Consider the following 15,612-nt stretch of genomic DNA (forward strand, 5'->3'; position numbering starts at 1 on the left):
TTCCGACCATAAGCCGTCACGATCATAAGCCGTCTGTGGGGGAACTCGACTATAGCATTCTCTCTTGTTTTATAGTGCCTAGGGTACTATTAATAACTGTGGCCGGTATTCAGAGAAAAAACGGTATAAGGGTAAAAGTCAAAATTATAAAAATTGGAGCTAATAGTACTGGCGGGGGTAACATCACCCATAAAAAATATTACAAAATTGTTGTTAAAAGTACGTATGCGGACATCGCGGACATGACCTCATTTTTAAATTGGCGACAAACAGAAATTGAGAAAGGGAAGGCCAAAAAAAGTACACAAATTTAATATTTGATTATTGAAAATAATAAAACGAATAATATTAAATTAATATGGGGAAAGTGTAATATGGGGCCCTTAGAGTAGGCCCGGCGGAAGGTGTTGGGTAGTACTACCCACCCGACATCGGACCCAGGGAATCACCCTATTTCGTGGACATTGCATTATACTCAAAAAATGAATTGCTTACCCCCTATAAATTCGACAAAGTATATAATTTTATATACTTTTTTGTACATTTTTTGCATTATGAAAATGTTATGAAATATTTTCGTACGGACCTACCCACCCAGTTGTTTCACGTTATATTTTCGTACAGACCTACCCACCCACTTTTTTTAACTTTTCGCCGGGCCTGCCTTAGAGTCTTTCAAAGCAATCGTTGTTCCCTCGAAATCATTAGCAAAACGCTGGTCCAAAAGTGCAAGCGCGTAGGTGCAACAGAGAGGCGAGCTTAACAAGAGTATCCCGCAGATCTGCGTACATATTCACTATGGGGCGAACGACCACCTTATGTGGAAAAAACCCATTTTTTAAGAAGTCATTAAAAATTTTTTTTTAAATTGAAATGTATTCAAAAAACATCAATCTATCAGGTTACGTACTTGAAATTTTAAAAGAGGGCGCCACTGTTCAGTGAACAGCTGTTTAGTCAGCTGTTTCGTTTGCGCTGGCACGCCGATAACCGAATTTTTGTTAATCGATGAAAAATCTTACAAGTTTGAAGTGACAAAAAGTGCATAAACAATTATCAAAAGTGTTACTTATAACATGCAGTCGAATCCTTGTGGTTTTTAATATGTGTTTGTGATCTTCGAATGTTAAAATTAACTGTGGTGTCCCAATAATCTTTAGTAAGTTCTAACCCTAATAAAACACAACTTTTGTAGTGTATTCTAATTTTTAAATAGAGCTACAAAGTGAGTCCGGCTCACTCCGTCTCTAAAACCTGTTATATGTTGAAGAGTTATCAATTCTTAGTATATGCTATTAGTATAAATGCACACTTTTGCACACTTTCTCCAAAATTTAACTTTTAAGGGTCTAACCTCAAAGTGAAAAACAGCAAATTGTTCGAGAAATGGATAACAGAGACGACGAGTAATGCAAAAAATAACGCCATTTTTAATGGTTTTAAAGCTTTAATTCGTGTATGACGAATAGGTGTGAAACATAAATATATTTATTACAATAAAATTCTAGTTCCTTGAATTTTATGTTTAAAATTAGTTTTTAAACATATTTATGCTATTTTTAAGAATAAAAGCTGTGAAGCAAGAAGTAAAACTTCGATATTTTTTAAAAACAAGGTAAGCAACCCCCATTTCTTACTTTATTGGTTTAATTTAAAATTATATTTTACATTTTTTCGATCAAAAAATTTTTTTTTGTACACTGAAAAAAAATGTGGGTTGTCTTTTTTTTGCTTGAAGGCAAGACCACGCCCATTTTTCCTCTAATATATTACTATTTTTATCATGAACATAAATCAAAAAACAGAACTTAAATATGTTGCTTTGTTCTCGAGTTATTAATTAATTCCACAAAAAGTGTTCGTTCGCCCCATAGTGATATGGTAGGTAAGCAAGGAACGATATAATTGCACAGGAGGTTTGTGTTTTTTAACTCTACAACTTTTTATTCTATAAACTTAATTATATGTTGTCCCCTATATAGTAACACAGTGGGTAAGTAAGAAAGGTTTGAGTCATCAAATGCTTTACAGTTGGGATTTGCAATACTATTTTTAACGTTATTAATACAATAAGTACTAAACAATTTTTATAAAAGTGTACTTCCGTTCAAGTAAAAGCTGATTAAAATTATTATTAAACATTTAAATTATTTTTAAAATACTTTATAGGTACTGGAACTTTAATAGTTCCGTGTTAAAAATTGTATTTAATAGGAATAATAATACCTATAATAACTAAATTTGGATTCTAAGATAAAAATTTAAAACTAACATTCGGTAGATCCCAGATGTTATGGGATTAAAAAATATTTACTGTATGCTAGGAAAAGCTGTTTTTAGTAGTTATACCCGTTACTCGTAGAGTAAAAGCAAAGACATTATAATAACAAGATGCATAACGGCCATATTGGTTTTGCACTATGCAGCCCCTTTTTTGGTGATGACCAAAATTGCTCTCTTTTCGCTCGCCAGATCGACTCGGCTATTGATCCTGATCAAGAAGTTCCCCGACTATCTGATACCCGTTACTCAGCTAGTGAAAGTGCAAAGGAGAGTCTTCAACACTGACAGTTTTTGGTGGTTTCTGGGCGTTAGAGTGGGCGTTGCAAAAAGTTTTTTGGCATATCGATAGAAATTTACAAGACTAATACAAAAATAAAAAATATCAAATAATTTTTCAAAAGTGTGGGCGTGGCAGCATTGGGCGGTTTGTGGGCGTTAGAGTGGGCGTAGCAAAAAATTTTTTGGCAAATCGATAGAAATTTACAAGACCAATACAAAAATTAAAAATATCAAAACATTTTTCAAAAGTGTGGGCGTGGCAGTTTTAGGCGGTTTTTGGGCGTTAGAGTGTGCGTGGCTACATGAATCGACAAACTTGCGCGCTTCTATGTCTCTGGAGTCTGTATGCTTAATCTCAACATTCTAGCTTCTCAACATTCTGCCACGCCCACACTTTTGAAAAATGTTTTGATATTTTTAATTTTTGTATTGGTCTTCTAAATTTCTATCGATTTGCCAAAAAACTTTTTGCCACGCCCACTCTAACGCCCACAAACCGCCCAAAGCTGCCACGCCCACACTTTTGAAAAAAATTTTAATATTTTTTCATTTTTGTATTAGTCTTGTAAATTTCTATCGATCTGCAAAAAACATTTTTGCCACGCCCACTCTAAAGCCCACAAACCGCTAAAACTGTCAGTGCTAAAGACTCTCTTCCGCACTTCAAATAACTGAGTAACGGGTATCAGATAGTCGGGGAACTCGACTATAGCGTTCTCTCTTGTTTTTATTTAAAGGTTAATTAAACATGTAGTCCCATTTCCATAAGCAGAAGGAACCGTTTCCGACCATATAAAGTATATATATTCTTGATCGCAAGTTTGTCGATTCAAACCGCACAAAGCTGCCACGCCAACACTTTTGAAAAATGTTTTGATATTTTCTAATTTTTGTATTCGTCTTGTAAATTTCTATCTATTTGCCAAAAAACTTTTGGCCACGCCCACTCTAACGCCCACAAACCGCCAAAAACTGTCAGGGTTGAAGACTCTCCAATAGTCGGAGAAGTCGACTGTAGCGTTCTCTCTTGTTTATTAATAAAATGTTTGATGAAATAATTTAGATGGTAAATTAATGAAATGTTGTTTTAAATAGGACTAGAAAATCCCTTAAGATTCGATAAAAGGGTTACAATGTGATATGTTCCAGAAATTTTAGTGAATTGTTGATGAATAGATTAATGATTATTCCGTTAATACTCGCTTAAAAAGCGGTGCTTAATAGCGATAACTTTGCGCTCTTTTAGCGGTGGTAATGTGATTTTTTCATAGCGATGATTTCCTAGGACATGCTAATGTTAAAATCATCGCTTGTTTTCATAAAAATTGAGTGGTAATTAAGCGCTTGAAATTTTTATTATTTGATGTTTCATCACCATAATTACCAATTATGTTATTCCATAAATTAAAAATCGCCTGGCGTTAGTGTAAAAGGGGCTTATTTATATAATTTTAACATGTTGGTTTAACATCATTGACGTAGCATGGTAACACTGCAACTGAACGTATAAATCGAGGACTGATCCATTTACAATAAACAAAGTAGCTCGTGGGTCTAGGTCACGCCTAGGCTGTAAACCATTTGGCTATCAGTTTAACACAATCCCTAAAGTGCCGTGATGCCGTGCTGGTACTACGATAAAAAGGAGCTGCGGGAGACGCCCTCGATCTTGGATGGAATAAGCTTCGAGACGGAGCGACGGTACCGAAAAGAGGGTGCACGATTTATTATGGAATGTGGCACCAAGATGGGCTTAGGCCACAACACGATGGCCACAGGTGTTGTATATTTTCACCGATTTTACATGTTTCACTCGTTCCGAAGCTTCCCTCGTTACGTGACTGCGTGCTGCTGCCTGTTCTTTGCTGGCAAGGTGGAGGAGACGCCCAAGAAGTGTCGCGACATTATAAAAACTGCTCGTGGCATCCTTACTGACAACTACTTCTACTCGTTTGGCGACGACCCTAAGGAGGAGGTTATGACGCTCGAGCGCATTCTGCTACAGACCATCAAATTTGATTTGCAGGTAGAGCATCCATACACCTTTCTTTTAAAATACGCTAAGTGTTTTAAAGGCGACCAGCAGAAGCTGCAAAAGATGGTCCAAATGGCGTGGAATTTTGTAAACGACTCTCTCAGCACAGTAGTCTGTCTACAGTGGGAGCCGGAGATTATCGCCGTTGCTCTTATACATTTGGCCAGCAAGCTAAGCAAATTTACTGTCCAAGACTGGGAGGGCCGCCAGCCACAGCACCAGCGTTGGTGGGACATGTTTGTGTCTGATGTGACGATGGAAATACTCGAGGACATCTGCCACCAAGTTCTGGACCTATATCAATCAACTCAAAAAGAAGCACACCAGCCGACCAGTCCGCCACAAAAGCCACCAAGCAGGGCCGACAGTCCAAAAGCCGTCAAGCTTTCTAATTCTACAGGTATTGGACCACCTTCCATTCCACAACAACAGCCGCTGCCCCCACCATGTGGCAACGGTGGCGTATTGGAAGTTAGCAACATTCAGAGCATTAAGTCACTAGCCAGTGGCGTGCCAATCATAGGTTCCAGCGACTCTCAAAATATGTTACAGTGCCCAACCCTTCCTGGTCAGCCTCCTGGGTACCACCTTTATCATGCACCGCCACCGCCGCCCCCGCCGGTTGTGCCCTTGGCGCCGTACCCCTCTTCCGGTTGGGGAGTCCAGCAGACTGTAGCTGGACACTATAGCGGGAGTGCTGCACCACCACCGCCAATACCGCCCAGCTTGCCACCAGGAAACAGTGGCTACTACAACGCTGGCGGGCGTCCATCGCAGCAGCGGTATCAGTAGACACGCACAGTGGATGCAAAGTCGAATAAATAAGTAAAGAATAATAAGTAGTGTAACATTCTCGGCTGCTTTTCTCTAATTTCTATTCCATATGCAGAGCTGAATTCCTTACCCGTTCATATGTACATGTTAACATTATTTAACTAAAGTGATGTTTCCAAAACTGATTAAACCCAAATTAATTAGAAATATTTTAAATATTGGATTCTCAAATTTAAATTTTATTTTAAAAGTGTTTATAAAAAATTTGATTTGACACTAACATATATAGATTTGTATCAATATGGACGATGCGTTGCGATGATGATGCGCACCCAGAACGTAGGTAACAGCAAATTCAGTGGCAGAAAAATGTGTACCTTTTTATGAATTCAACAAATATTGGCAAATATTTAGATATTTCGCAGGATATAAATCCCCAAGATCACGACGAATTGGTCGCTGCCCCGCACATGTGTTCATTCCTACAAAGCCCGGATACAAATATTATATAAAATAATAAGTAACAAATAATATAAAAATATTTATTTGGAAATGTTTGGGGTAAGTTGTTTGATATTTATTTGCTAATATTAAAGTCATACTGATCGTTAGCGTTCTGTTAATTTGAAATACTTTATGTTTGACTTCCAGGCTAAAGGTCATATTTTTTTTGTCGCTATAGCTCGCGATTTCTCACGCGATTTCTAAACATAATAAAGATGACTACATTTGCATCGCAAGTGAATCTATTTTAATTTAAGTACAATGAAGAAAAATTTATAACCATTTTGGTTATCTTGGTTTTTAAGATTTACCCTTTATTTCGTGCGTTGTCCATAGTGCTATTATGTGTTGTTTTTGCATGCACATAAACTGCACTGCGCCCACGCTCATTCACCCAAAATTCAATGCGTGCTTGATTGTGCACTTGCTGACATTTTACTGCTCGCTAATTAAAGCAGATGTTTTTGGGTAGCTAGAGATGATGATAAATTTTCCGTACTAGATTCGCAGTTTAAAAGCCTTAAGCTAACATAGGGCTCTACAAAGCGAAAACAAGAAGCTGGTGGTAGGCAGCTATATGGAACGCACCGCAGTATCCGGCAAGGGATCAACAGGGTCCACATTTAAACAGCTGTTGATCACAGCAAACCTTTAAATGTGGCTAAGATCGGCAGCTTAAAAGGATTCGGAGCACTTTGATCAAACAACTATGGATGGAGTCCAGTCTGGTATTGCTAGAGATTCTGATTTGTTTGCACTGGCTAACTACCACAAGGTAACATGGAGTTCGAACTACTGGCAAAAGTTCAGAAGCACAATTCACAGTCCCAAGACCCCTCGGAGTTTCCAGTTATTTTCAACATTGGTAATTTTTGGTCGGATACTATTGTGGTGAAAGAGTTCAAACCTAAGATCAAAACAAAAAATATCGCTATAGTCGACTATCTGATACCCGTTACTCAGCTAGTGAATTTCAACAATATTTGGCAAATCGAGAAAAAAAAAATATAAGCCAAAATGTGAAAAAAATTCAAAACATTTTTTAAAAGTGTGGGCGTAGAAGCTTTGGGCGGTTTGTGAACGTTAGAGTCGGCGTGGCAAAATTTTTTTTTGCAAATAATTAAGAATTTACAATACTAATAAAAAATGAAAAATGTTGAAACATTTTCAAAAATGTGAGCGTGGCGGTCTATGTCTCTGAAGTCTGCATTTTAATCTCAACTTTCTAGCTTTTATAGTTCCTGAGATCTCGACGTTCAAACGGACAGACAGACGGACGGTTACACGGACATGGCCCGATCGACTCGGCTATAGATCCTGATTAAGAATATATATACCTTATACGGTCTAAAACGCTTCCTTCTGTCCATTACATACTTTTCAACGATTCTAGTATACCCTTTTACTCTAAGAGTAACGGGTATTATAGGAAAAAGGAGATCGTGAAAATTAAGCTTCCCTATTTTTTTCGTTTGAAGGTCAATTATATAACGATGCTTACGTGGTTTTATAAAAAGAAGATCAACAAGGACTAACTTTTTGGAAGAGGTTAAATGTTTATCTTAATGTTCGGTGAGGTCAAGTGGGTGCGTTCTCAGCAGACGTCTACGGGATTGGCTGGTTGTTGGCAAGGTGGTTGGGGTCGTTGTCGCTGTGACGATAGATCTCGTCTACCACCCATAAAATCCCGAGCTCCTTATGGATGATGGAGTTCTAATGGTAGGGATGGGCGTTGGAGACCATTCTTAAGCATCTGTTTTGGAAGCGCTGGACCTTTATTCGCTCTTGCAGTACCCCACAGCTGGATTCCGTAAGACCAGTTCGGCCTGAGAATGGTCTGGTAGACGAGCAGTTTGAGTTTCTCTTGCAGTTTGGATTTTTTCCCAATGAGTCAGTGCAGTTGTTTGAGGCGTATGTTAGCCTGTATACGCTTTTTGTTGAGGTGACGGCCCCATGTGAGCCTTCGGTCCAGGGTTAGCCCTTGGTATATGGGGGTGCTGGTGGTTGGGATGGTGTCACCGTCGAGCGTGACAGGAGGATTTCTCCGCGTTCACCATAATGTTCCAAAGTTTAGCCATGGATCCAGAGCATCCAGTTGTCTCTGGATGATGGCTGATGCTTTTTGTGGGTTTGTTGCGGTGGTAAGGAACGCGGTGTCGTCTGCATAGGTGGCTAGTGTGAGGTTACGGGAGGGTATGATAGAGAGGTCTGCTGTGAACAGGGTGTAGAGAATAGGTCTAAGGACGCTGCCTCCGTCTCGTATGGGCTGCGGCGTGCTGGTTGGAACTTTGAACTTTCTTCCTTCCGTGTACGATTTGAGAAGGGCGAAGTGGGATGTAGGAGGATGGCACTTAGGCTTGGATAGGAGTCTTGGGTGCAACACATGTTTGACATCCAGGAAGGCGGCACAACAGTATTGCTTATTTTTGGAGGCGTCCAGAATGCGTACTACGAGCAGGTGGCATTGCGCGGGTGTATCATGGGAGCGCCTGAAGCCAAGCTGGTGATCAGGGATCAGTCCAGCCTCGTCCAGTACTGGAAACACTCTGCGCAGAAATAGTCTTTCGAGTTTTTTGGAGAGGATTACCAGCAGACTAATCGGTCTATATGAGGCAAGATTGGCATCAGGCTTTCCAGGTTTGAGGATGAGTACCACTTCAGCACGTTTTCAAGACTTCGGGAAATACCCCAGTCTGAAGCAACTGTTAAAGATGTCAGCCAACAACTGGGAACAGCGGAGGGGCAGCATTTTCAAGGATGAGGCATCGATGCGATCCAGGCCTGGGGACTTGCTGGTTTTTAGAGAGGCGATTTCCTGCGCATCCTTTTCTGGGGTGACGGGCACTATTGGCAGGCTAGGAAGCCTTGGACTGTCTAGGCCACCTGGTGGTGGCCACACGCTCATCACCAGTGTATCTGTCGAAAGGGGTGAATGGCTTATGAAGGTGGTTTGCAAAAGCTCTAGAAATCTGTTGAAAGAGTCTTGCCGTAGGTTAGACAGCCGGCCCTTGAGTTCCTTGGTGGCTCGATTGAGTGCTGCTTTGTCCCTGGAATTCCGCGAGGAGATCCAGATTCTTCTCAGGCGCCTTTTTTACGCCACGAAGGCCGCTTTTTATGAAGACCAAAGGTTAAGATCTCTTTCGGGAGTTCTCGGAGTGGTTGGAGCAGGAGGATTGGCAAGTTCGCCAGCATTGTGCATCTCCATGGTGAGTGTCTTGATCGTCGCATCAATTTTGCTTGGAGTGGAAAGAGGGGGATCTGTGTTCAGGGAGGACAGCATCCAGAATGTGAACTTGGGGGCGTCTGTATGTTTCCCAGTGAGTCTTCGGGGCATCTCCTTCCCGAGGACGGGGATGTTAAGGGGCATTTTTATTGCGCTGTGATCAGATATCAGCTTGTTGTTGTATGTGGAGCATGCTAATCTGGCGTGCCCTATGCGTGTGGAGATGGTGAAGTCCAGCAGGTCGGGCAGCAAGAAAGGGTTTGTAGGCCAGTGGGTTGGCTCACCAGTGGAGTGGCAATCCAGTCTTTTGTTCTGCAGGAATCTGTGGAGCGTTCTACCTTTAGGGTTAATGGAGAGGGATCCTGACCAGGAGTGCTTAGCGTTGTAATGAGGTCAAAGGGACTCAAAGAATTCCTGTAGGTGAGTCTCTGTGATCGAGTGTATGGGGGGAAGGTAGACCGCTCCAATGGTGAGGTCTTCCGGTAGGCTGGTGATTCTGGCCGAGGCACACTGGGCAACGCGAGTAGTTCCGTGTACTGGATGCCACTCCTGATGAGCATGGCTGCTCCTCCGCGCGCTCCGCCAGATAGATGTTTGGCAAGGATAAGGTCGTAACCGCATATGTTGAAATGGGATCTGGGAAAAAAGTGGGATTCGGATACAAGGAGTACATCTATGGCGTCTGTTTTAATGAGGTGTTCCACCTCGGCTCTGCTCCTCTGCACGCCGTTAGCATTCCAAAGGACTATGTTCAGTCTTATTTGCATGATTTGAAGTTAAGGATGGAGGCAACCAGCTGCGTCATTTGCGGGAACATCTCCTCCATTATCCTTTTAAAGATGGTAAAGCTAACCGCTCGCTTTGAGCTTATTCCGATTGAAGTGATTTGCAGAACCGGTTCGGTATAGCGGGTTAAAGGCAACTCCCAGGTTGATCATCGTTTGATCGGCGTCATTTAAGGAAAGAAGCTAAGTGGTGATCCCCAGCCCGGAGGATTAGGAAAGATTACGGATTCCACAATCATCCAAGTTCACGTCGACAACAGTATAAGTGTACAGCTCTAGAGAATATTCAAGGGCTAGTGAATACCTTAAAAGGTGCTTATTCACCCGAGCATCGTTTAGGCTGTAGTAGATCAGTTACGTTTCCGATACGGTCGTCCGGAGCAGCTGATACGTAGCCAACTGGAATGTGTCTGAGATGTGCAGCTGATCCAGAAACACATAAGTTAGCAATTTCGCAACGTTTCTACGGTCAACTACGAACAGAAAGCAGCACTTAGGAAACTCCACCCTGATGGAGGAGCTGATCGGCAACTTTCCCCTAAGTAAAAGATTGGACAGGGTCTGGAGTGGGATACTACCCAACGGTATGGTAGCTCGCTATGCTGGTGTGCACTAATACACATGTCGAGAACAAGAAGCATAAGAAAAGCGTTCTGCGCGTTCTGCAAGTGCGGAGTATCAGGACCGGCACATCAAAATTTGCTTAATACATTCGGCCAAGAACTGTAATGTGTTTAACCATGCTTCTCCAACTGCTCGAATTAACTTTGCAAAGAACCATCTGTTTTCTATGCCTGGAATAAGAACATATGGGGTTCTTTAGGAAAGACGCACGCTGCAATGTCTGTGTATGTCAGAAAAGACATCACTACCTTCTACGATTAACACACCCGACCACCAGCACACGGTGGGCTTCTGCATGCAAGCAGTGGTCTGTGGAAGGGAGATCGCCTCAGCCAGCAGACTTAGTTCACAGCAAAGATAAACTGGGAAAGATACATCTAGTGTTGAATGCCGTAGTCAGGGTCAGCAATGTATCTCTGAATTCCACAGCAGGTTAAATCACTGTCAGCCGTGCTCTTTTATTTCAGAAAAGGAGCGGTTGGGGTCTGCGCAAATATTAAAGAGATTTTGTATCAAGTGTTGATGCAGCCCGGGGACACTGAAGGTTTTCGACAAATCGAACAAAGCTGCTCGCTGGTACTTTTTTTTATTAAACGGATGCCTCAGGTACCTTAGGCAAATACGGTCTTTTTCTTACCCAGGCAGACCGTTTTGATAGATTCTTTATATTAAATTTATGACATGGAATTAAATAATGCCCCGTAGTTTACAATATACCGAATAGTCAATTGTAATTTTTATTCATATTAGTATTAATAATTTTCTTTGCAGGTAATACATCCTGTAAAAATGACGACAATAAATTAAGTATTTGCTCTATACCCGGTACTCGTAGGGTAAAAGGGTATACTAGATTCGTTGAGAAGTATGTAACAGGCAAAAGGAAGCGTTTCCGACCATATAAAGTATATATATTCTTGATCAGGATCAATAGCCTAGTCGATCTGGTCTGTCTGTCCGTCCGTATGAACGCTAAGATCTCAGGAACTAGTAAAGCTAGAAGGTTGAGATTAAGCACACAGACTCCAGAGACATAGACGCAGCGCAAGTTTGCCATGCCCACTCTAACGCCCAAAGCTGCCACGCCCACACTTTTGAAAAATGTTTTGATATTTTTTCATTTTTGCATTGGTTTTGTAAATTTCTATCGATTTGCAAAAAACTTTTTGCCACGCCCACTCTAACGCCCACAAACCTCCAAAAACTGTCAGTGTTGAAGACTCTCCTTCGCAATTCCACTAGCTGAGTAACGGGTATCAGATAGTCGGGGAACTCGACTATAGCGTTCTCTCTTGTTTTATAAATAATAATTTAGTTTGTGAATTATTTTTATAAAATATTTTAAATGTAATTTCTTTTTTTTTGAAAATTCTTTGTTTTAAATTAAAGTAGTTTTAATAATTTACTTTGTATACGTTTTGATTATTTACTATAGTTATTTAGTCAAATTACTAGTATACAAATTACCAATTTTCTGTATTTAAAATGCAAATAAGATTCAGTTAAATTATTTTTTATATTAAATTTTTTCATGTTTTTAAAAAAAGGGTAAAAGGTAAGAAAAGCTCTACGAGTAACGGGTATAAAAAACTTCTTTCAAACCATAATAGTTACGAATCGAAATTAACCAATACATTAATCAAATTTGTTTTTAGATCAACATTGATTTCGGCCCTAAAACCGTCTTCGAGCATGAGCACGCATACATGCACACGATCCCCTTTATTGCTTTTACTGATACAAGCAAGAAAATTCTATTTTTAGATTTTAACATAATCCAGCCCTAGCCTCGGGATAGTAGCCTGGGGTAGTTATGTTGTTCTCAGTCATTCCGATTATTTTGTGTAATTTATACCTTCTACGTGGCAGGTGCGGATTTATGGCTTTCGCTGCCGGCCGATACGGCTCAGACGCAGACCATTCCGCCAGCCTTGTAGGCACAGACGCGACATGGGTATTTGGTTCCTGCTGCCCGGCTGAGCGTGTAGACCACTTATACCGCTCCTGCACCAGAAAGGGGACGAATAGGAGGCTTCATAAAACAAGCTTTTCAAACAGCTGTCATTTACACTGACTTAGGTAAAGAATTTGGCTCTCTCACTTCTTGTAAGGAAACTGGATATATTAGAGTCACGTAACGGATTTGTAATGCCACGGTTTAGTATTTGTATCAAGGATTATTGTCATTCTTATTTTCAGCATAAGCTGCTGGACAGGATCAGAAATTGGCTTTGGAACGAGCCATAAAGCCAACAACTCTAGATAACTTTCCTGACGAAAGTATCAACAAGTTGTTCATCCACAAATCGCATTTGACAGGTAATAGTTTAAAAGGGTTGAATTGAAAAAATGATTCAAAGCGGTTCAGTATTTTAGAAGTTACACGTGAATTTTCTGCTAATAATACCTGCTTTTTTTGCAACCCAAAAAAGGTTCAACTTTAAAAATTCGGACTATGCGGTCGATTTTTAGGTGTAATATGTAACCGACCGGCTTGGTTATGGTCTCTATGGAAAGGGTCATCAAATCTCGGTACGAATAGGTAGAATAAATGTATAATTTTCTTTACAAGTGCAGAAATACCTGTTTACCGAAGTACTAATTTTCACATACTTTTCAACTTTGACGGAGAAAATAAAGCGATTCCCTACCATTCCCTTGGAGTATGAGGTGTTGTTCTTAAATATGTTCTTTATCATAATCAAAAGAGATCGGGTCCCAGGCAAAAGATACTTTCAACTCAGCGTAAAAAACGCGCGGCTTAATGCAAATTCTGCTACAAGCGCATTTGCTACGCAGTACGAAATTGTATGGCGGGCATACATTTTTTCCTGTATTGCGTCGGCTTGTTTTTCAATCCCTGACTTTGTAATGATTTTAAATGAATGTATAATGATTAACTATTCTTCAAAAATATTAAATTAAGTAAAATGGAATGATTATTTTTAATTATTTGAAAAAAAAAGGTAAAAATATATGAAAAATGACAAACAAAAAAAAATAAAAATTTGTTTTTAAAATTTTTTTTTATTTTGTTTTTAAAACATTAAATATGTACCATATTAGCATCAGAAAACAAATGAAAAGTTTTTGTCGAAATTGGATAAAAATTGAAAAAACATTAATTTTCGAGTATTAAATCTACTATTTATCACACCATATTGTATGACCACTTAATCGAAAGGTACTAAAATTACCTTTCATTAATTAAATTATGAAAATTATGAAATTATGAAAATATCTCAACTGGTTCAAGGGTTATGATTTTTGTAACTTAAAAGTATCTAAGGCGCCACTGTGCGCCGACTCATTCGACATGTGCAACAGAAATACTTTGCCAGATAATATGCCCAGCTAGAGAATCGACGCCAGCTTAACGGTAAAAAGCATCTAATCTGGTTCTCTACGTTCCTGGATGATTTTGGAATAATGCGAATCGATGGGAGAATCAAGCAATCTACGCTAAATTTCAGTTCCAAGCCCCCAATTCTGATACCCAAGGATTCGCCACTAGCTGGACTACTTGTTCTACGTTTTCATGTCTCCCACCTTCAAACAAATGTTGATGAATCGATTACCAATCAGAAGTAATGGATTCTGGGAGCCCGCAACTTTATCCAATGCAAACGCAAAGGCACCAGCAATCAGATCATGGGAGAGCTACCAATTCCTCGAGTGCAAGCTATCCGCTGGACCGATCGGTTTTCATTTTCGTGTGCCTCAACACAAAGTAACTCCATATCGAGGTTGTTAATGAACTATTTACAAGGGCTTTCATCGCAGTCTTCAACGATTCATAGCCCGCCAAGCGAAGCCTATACTCAGAAAACTGAAGAACGAATAATTTGAGAACGAACGTTCTTAAAAATGTACTGTGTCGTACTTAAAATTTTTAAGACAACCGTTCTTGGAATAAGTACTAGTTTTACTCGAATTATATATTTCAAAAGCGATATTATTGATACTCATGGATGTCATTTATGTATATTCCTTGTTTTATTCCTTATTTTATGCGACCAATTTTAAAATAAATATACAAAATATATAAGAAGTTTAAACTAAAATTTATGCGATCGAAAAATCTACAGCCATTCGACTTCTTACACTTGTTAATATCGATTACATTTCTGTGTTGTTGAAGAAACATATATGTTTTTTCGATAACCGATTGCACACGGCGTTCATTTAGTGTCAAAAAGTTCCTAGAGTAACAAGTACAAAGTGAATCGAATAGTGAAGAAAAAAGTGAAAATGGTAAGTGAAAACGTAGACACATCAGATAGTGAGCTTACAACGGCATTAGAGGAAATGGGCACGGTGTGTGTTCCCTTTTCTGCAGGGTAAGTACAAATCTTTAAATAAAGTATGTACATATACATACATAAAGCGTCGGTGGCCTACGCAGTAGTACGCACGTGTTTGCATGCACACATATGTATATGCGTATGTATGTTTGTATGTATGTGTTTAAAACTTTTGTGTTGCTAAATGTTACTTAATTTTTTAAATGAAATAAATCTATGAACTAATGTGTAATATTTACAGTTAAAAATCAACTTCTGAGAAATGCATACATGCAGAGAAAGAGCATGCATTGGTTTCGAAATAGGACGACCTGAAGCGCAGTGTTTCCTTTTTACGATAGGAACATTAAAACCATCTCAGCAGGCAACAGCTTTCCGAAGCACAGTCGGCCATAAATGAAGGTAATATAACTAATAACAAAATTTCTATTTACTTTTTGTTATATTTGTTTTTCTTCGTTTTTATAGATGCCCAGGACTTTTTATTTGTTATTTTGCTTGACAGCGCATTTCGTTAAATATGTTTAGTTGTAAGAACTTTAAGAAATGTGTAACAATTTAATTTTTAAGAAAAAAGTTATGGAACTTTTTATGTATATATGTACTATAGATAAAGAATAATAACGAAATTATTAAATTCGTGTAAATAAACAATAAATATGATTCGTTCTTAAAACAAGTGTTTGCTCTGAAAATAAAAATATTCATACTTCAGTTTTAAATATGTACAACTTAAACCGTGAATTTGTAATGCACATTTTAAAATTTGACGAGTTTAGGTCAAGTATTTTTAATATTTAT

At 39.2% G+C, this 15,612-nt stretch overlaps 1 protein-coding gene and 2 long non-coding RNA genes across 10 annotated transcripts; all 3 read left to right on the forward strand.

Annotated features, from left to right (window-relative positions):
* The first annotated feature begins 4,032 nt into the window (after positions 1-4,032).
* On the forward strand, positions 4,033-5,653 carry LOC120446281 (cyclin-K). Its single transcript, XM_039627167.2, has one exon. The coding sequence runs from the start codon at positions 4,181-4,183 to the stop codon at positions 5,387-5,389; it is 1,209 nt and encodes a 402-aa protein (XP_039483101.1). The 5' UTR covers positions 4,033-4,180; the 3' UTR covers positions 5,390-5,653.
* A 6,635-nt stretch (positions 5,654-12,288) lies between these two features.
* Positions 12,289-13,364, forward strand: LOC120445630. Of its 6 annotated transcripts, XR_005615765.1 has the most exons (4): positions 12,289-12,314; positions 12,377-12,652; positions 12,707-12,826; positions 12,940-13,364. It is a non-coding gene; the product is annotated as an uncharacterized LOC120445630 (long non-coding RNA). The 6 variants fall into 6 exon arrangements; XR_005615767.1 differs by lacking the exon at positions 12,289-12,314 and having other exon boundaries at positions 12,338-12,652; positions 12,876-13,364; XR_005615766.1 differs by lacking the exon at positions 12,289-12,314 and having other exon boundaries at positions 12,338-12,652; positions 12,884-13,364.
* A 1,289-nt stretch (positions 13,365-14,653) lies between these two features.
* On the forward strand, positions 14,654-15,487 carry LOC120445501. 3 transcript variants are annotated; one of them, XR_005615753.2, is made up of 4 exons: positions 14,673-14,761; positions 14,811-14,847; positions 15,053-15,213; positions 15,280-15,487. It is a non-coding gene; the product is annotated as an uncharacterized LOC120445501 (long non-coding RNA). The 3 variants fall into 3 exon arrangements; XR_005615752.2 differs by lacking the exon at positions 14,811-14,847 and having other exon boundaries at positions 14,654-14,761; XR_005615751.2 differs by having other exon boundaries at positions 14,687-14,847.
* The last annotated feature ends 125 nt before the right edge of the window (positions 15,488-15,612 follow it).

Source organism: Drosophila santomea, chromosome 2R (genome assembly GCF_016746245.2).
Source record: "Drosophila santomea strain STO CAGO 1482 chromosome 2R, Prin_Dsan_1.1, whole genome shotgun sequence".
In the NCBI taxonomy this organism is placed as follows: Eukaryota; Metazoa; Arthropoda; class Insecta; order Diptera; family Drosophilidae; genus Drosophila; species Drosophila santomea.

What these genes read in the sequence shown, in the direction of transcription:
- LOC120446281 (XM_039627167.2), top strand. Translation starts at nt 4,181, where the DNA reads ATGCCGTGCTGGTACTACGATAAAAAGGAGCTGCGGGAGACGCCCTCG.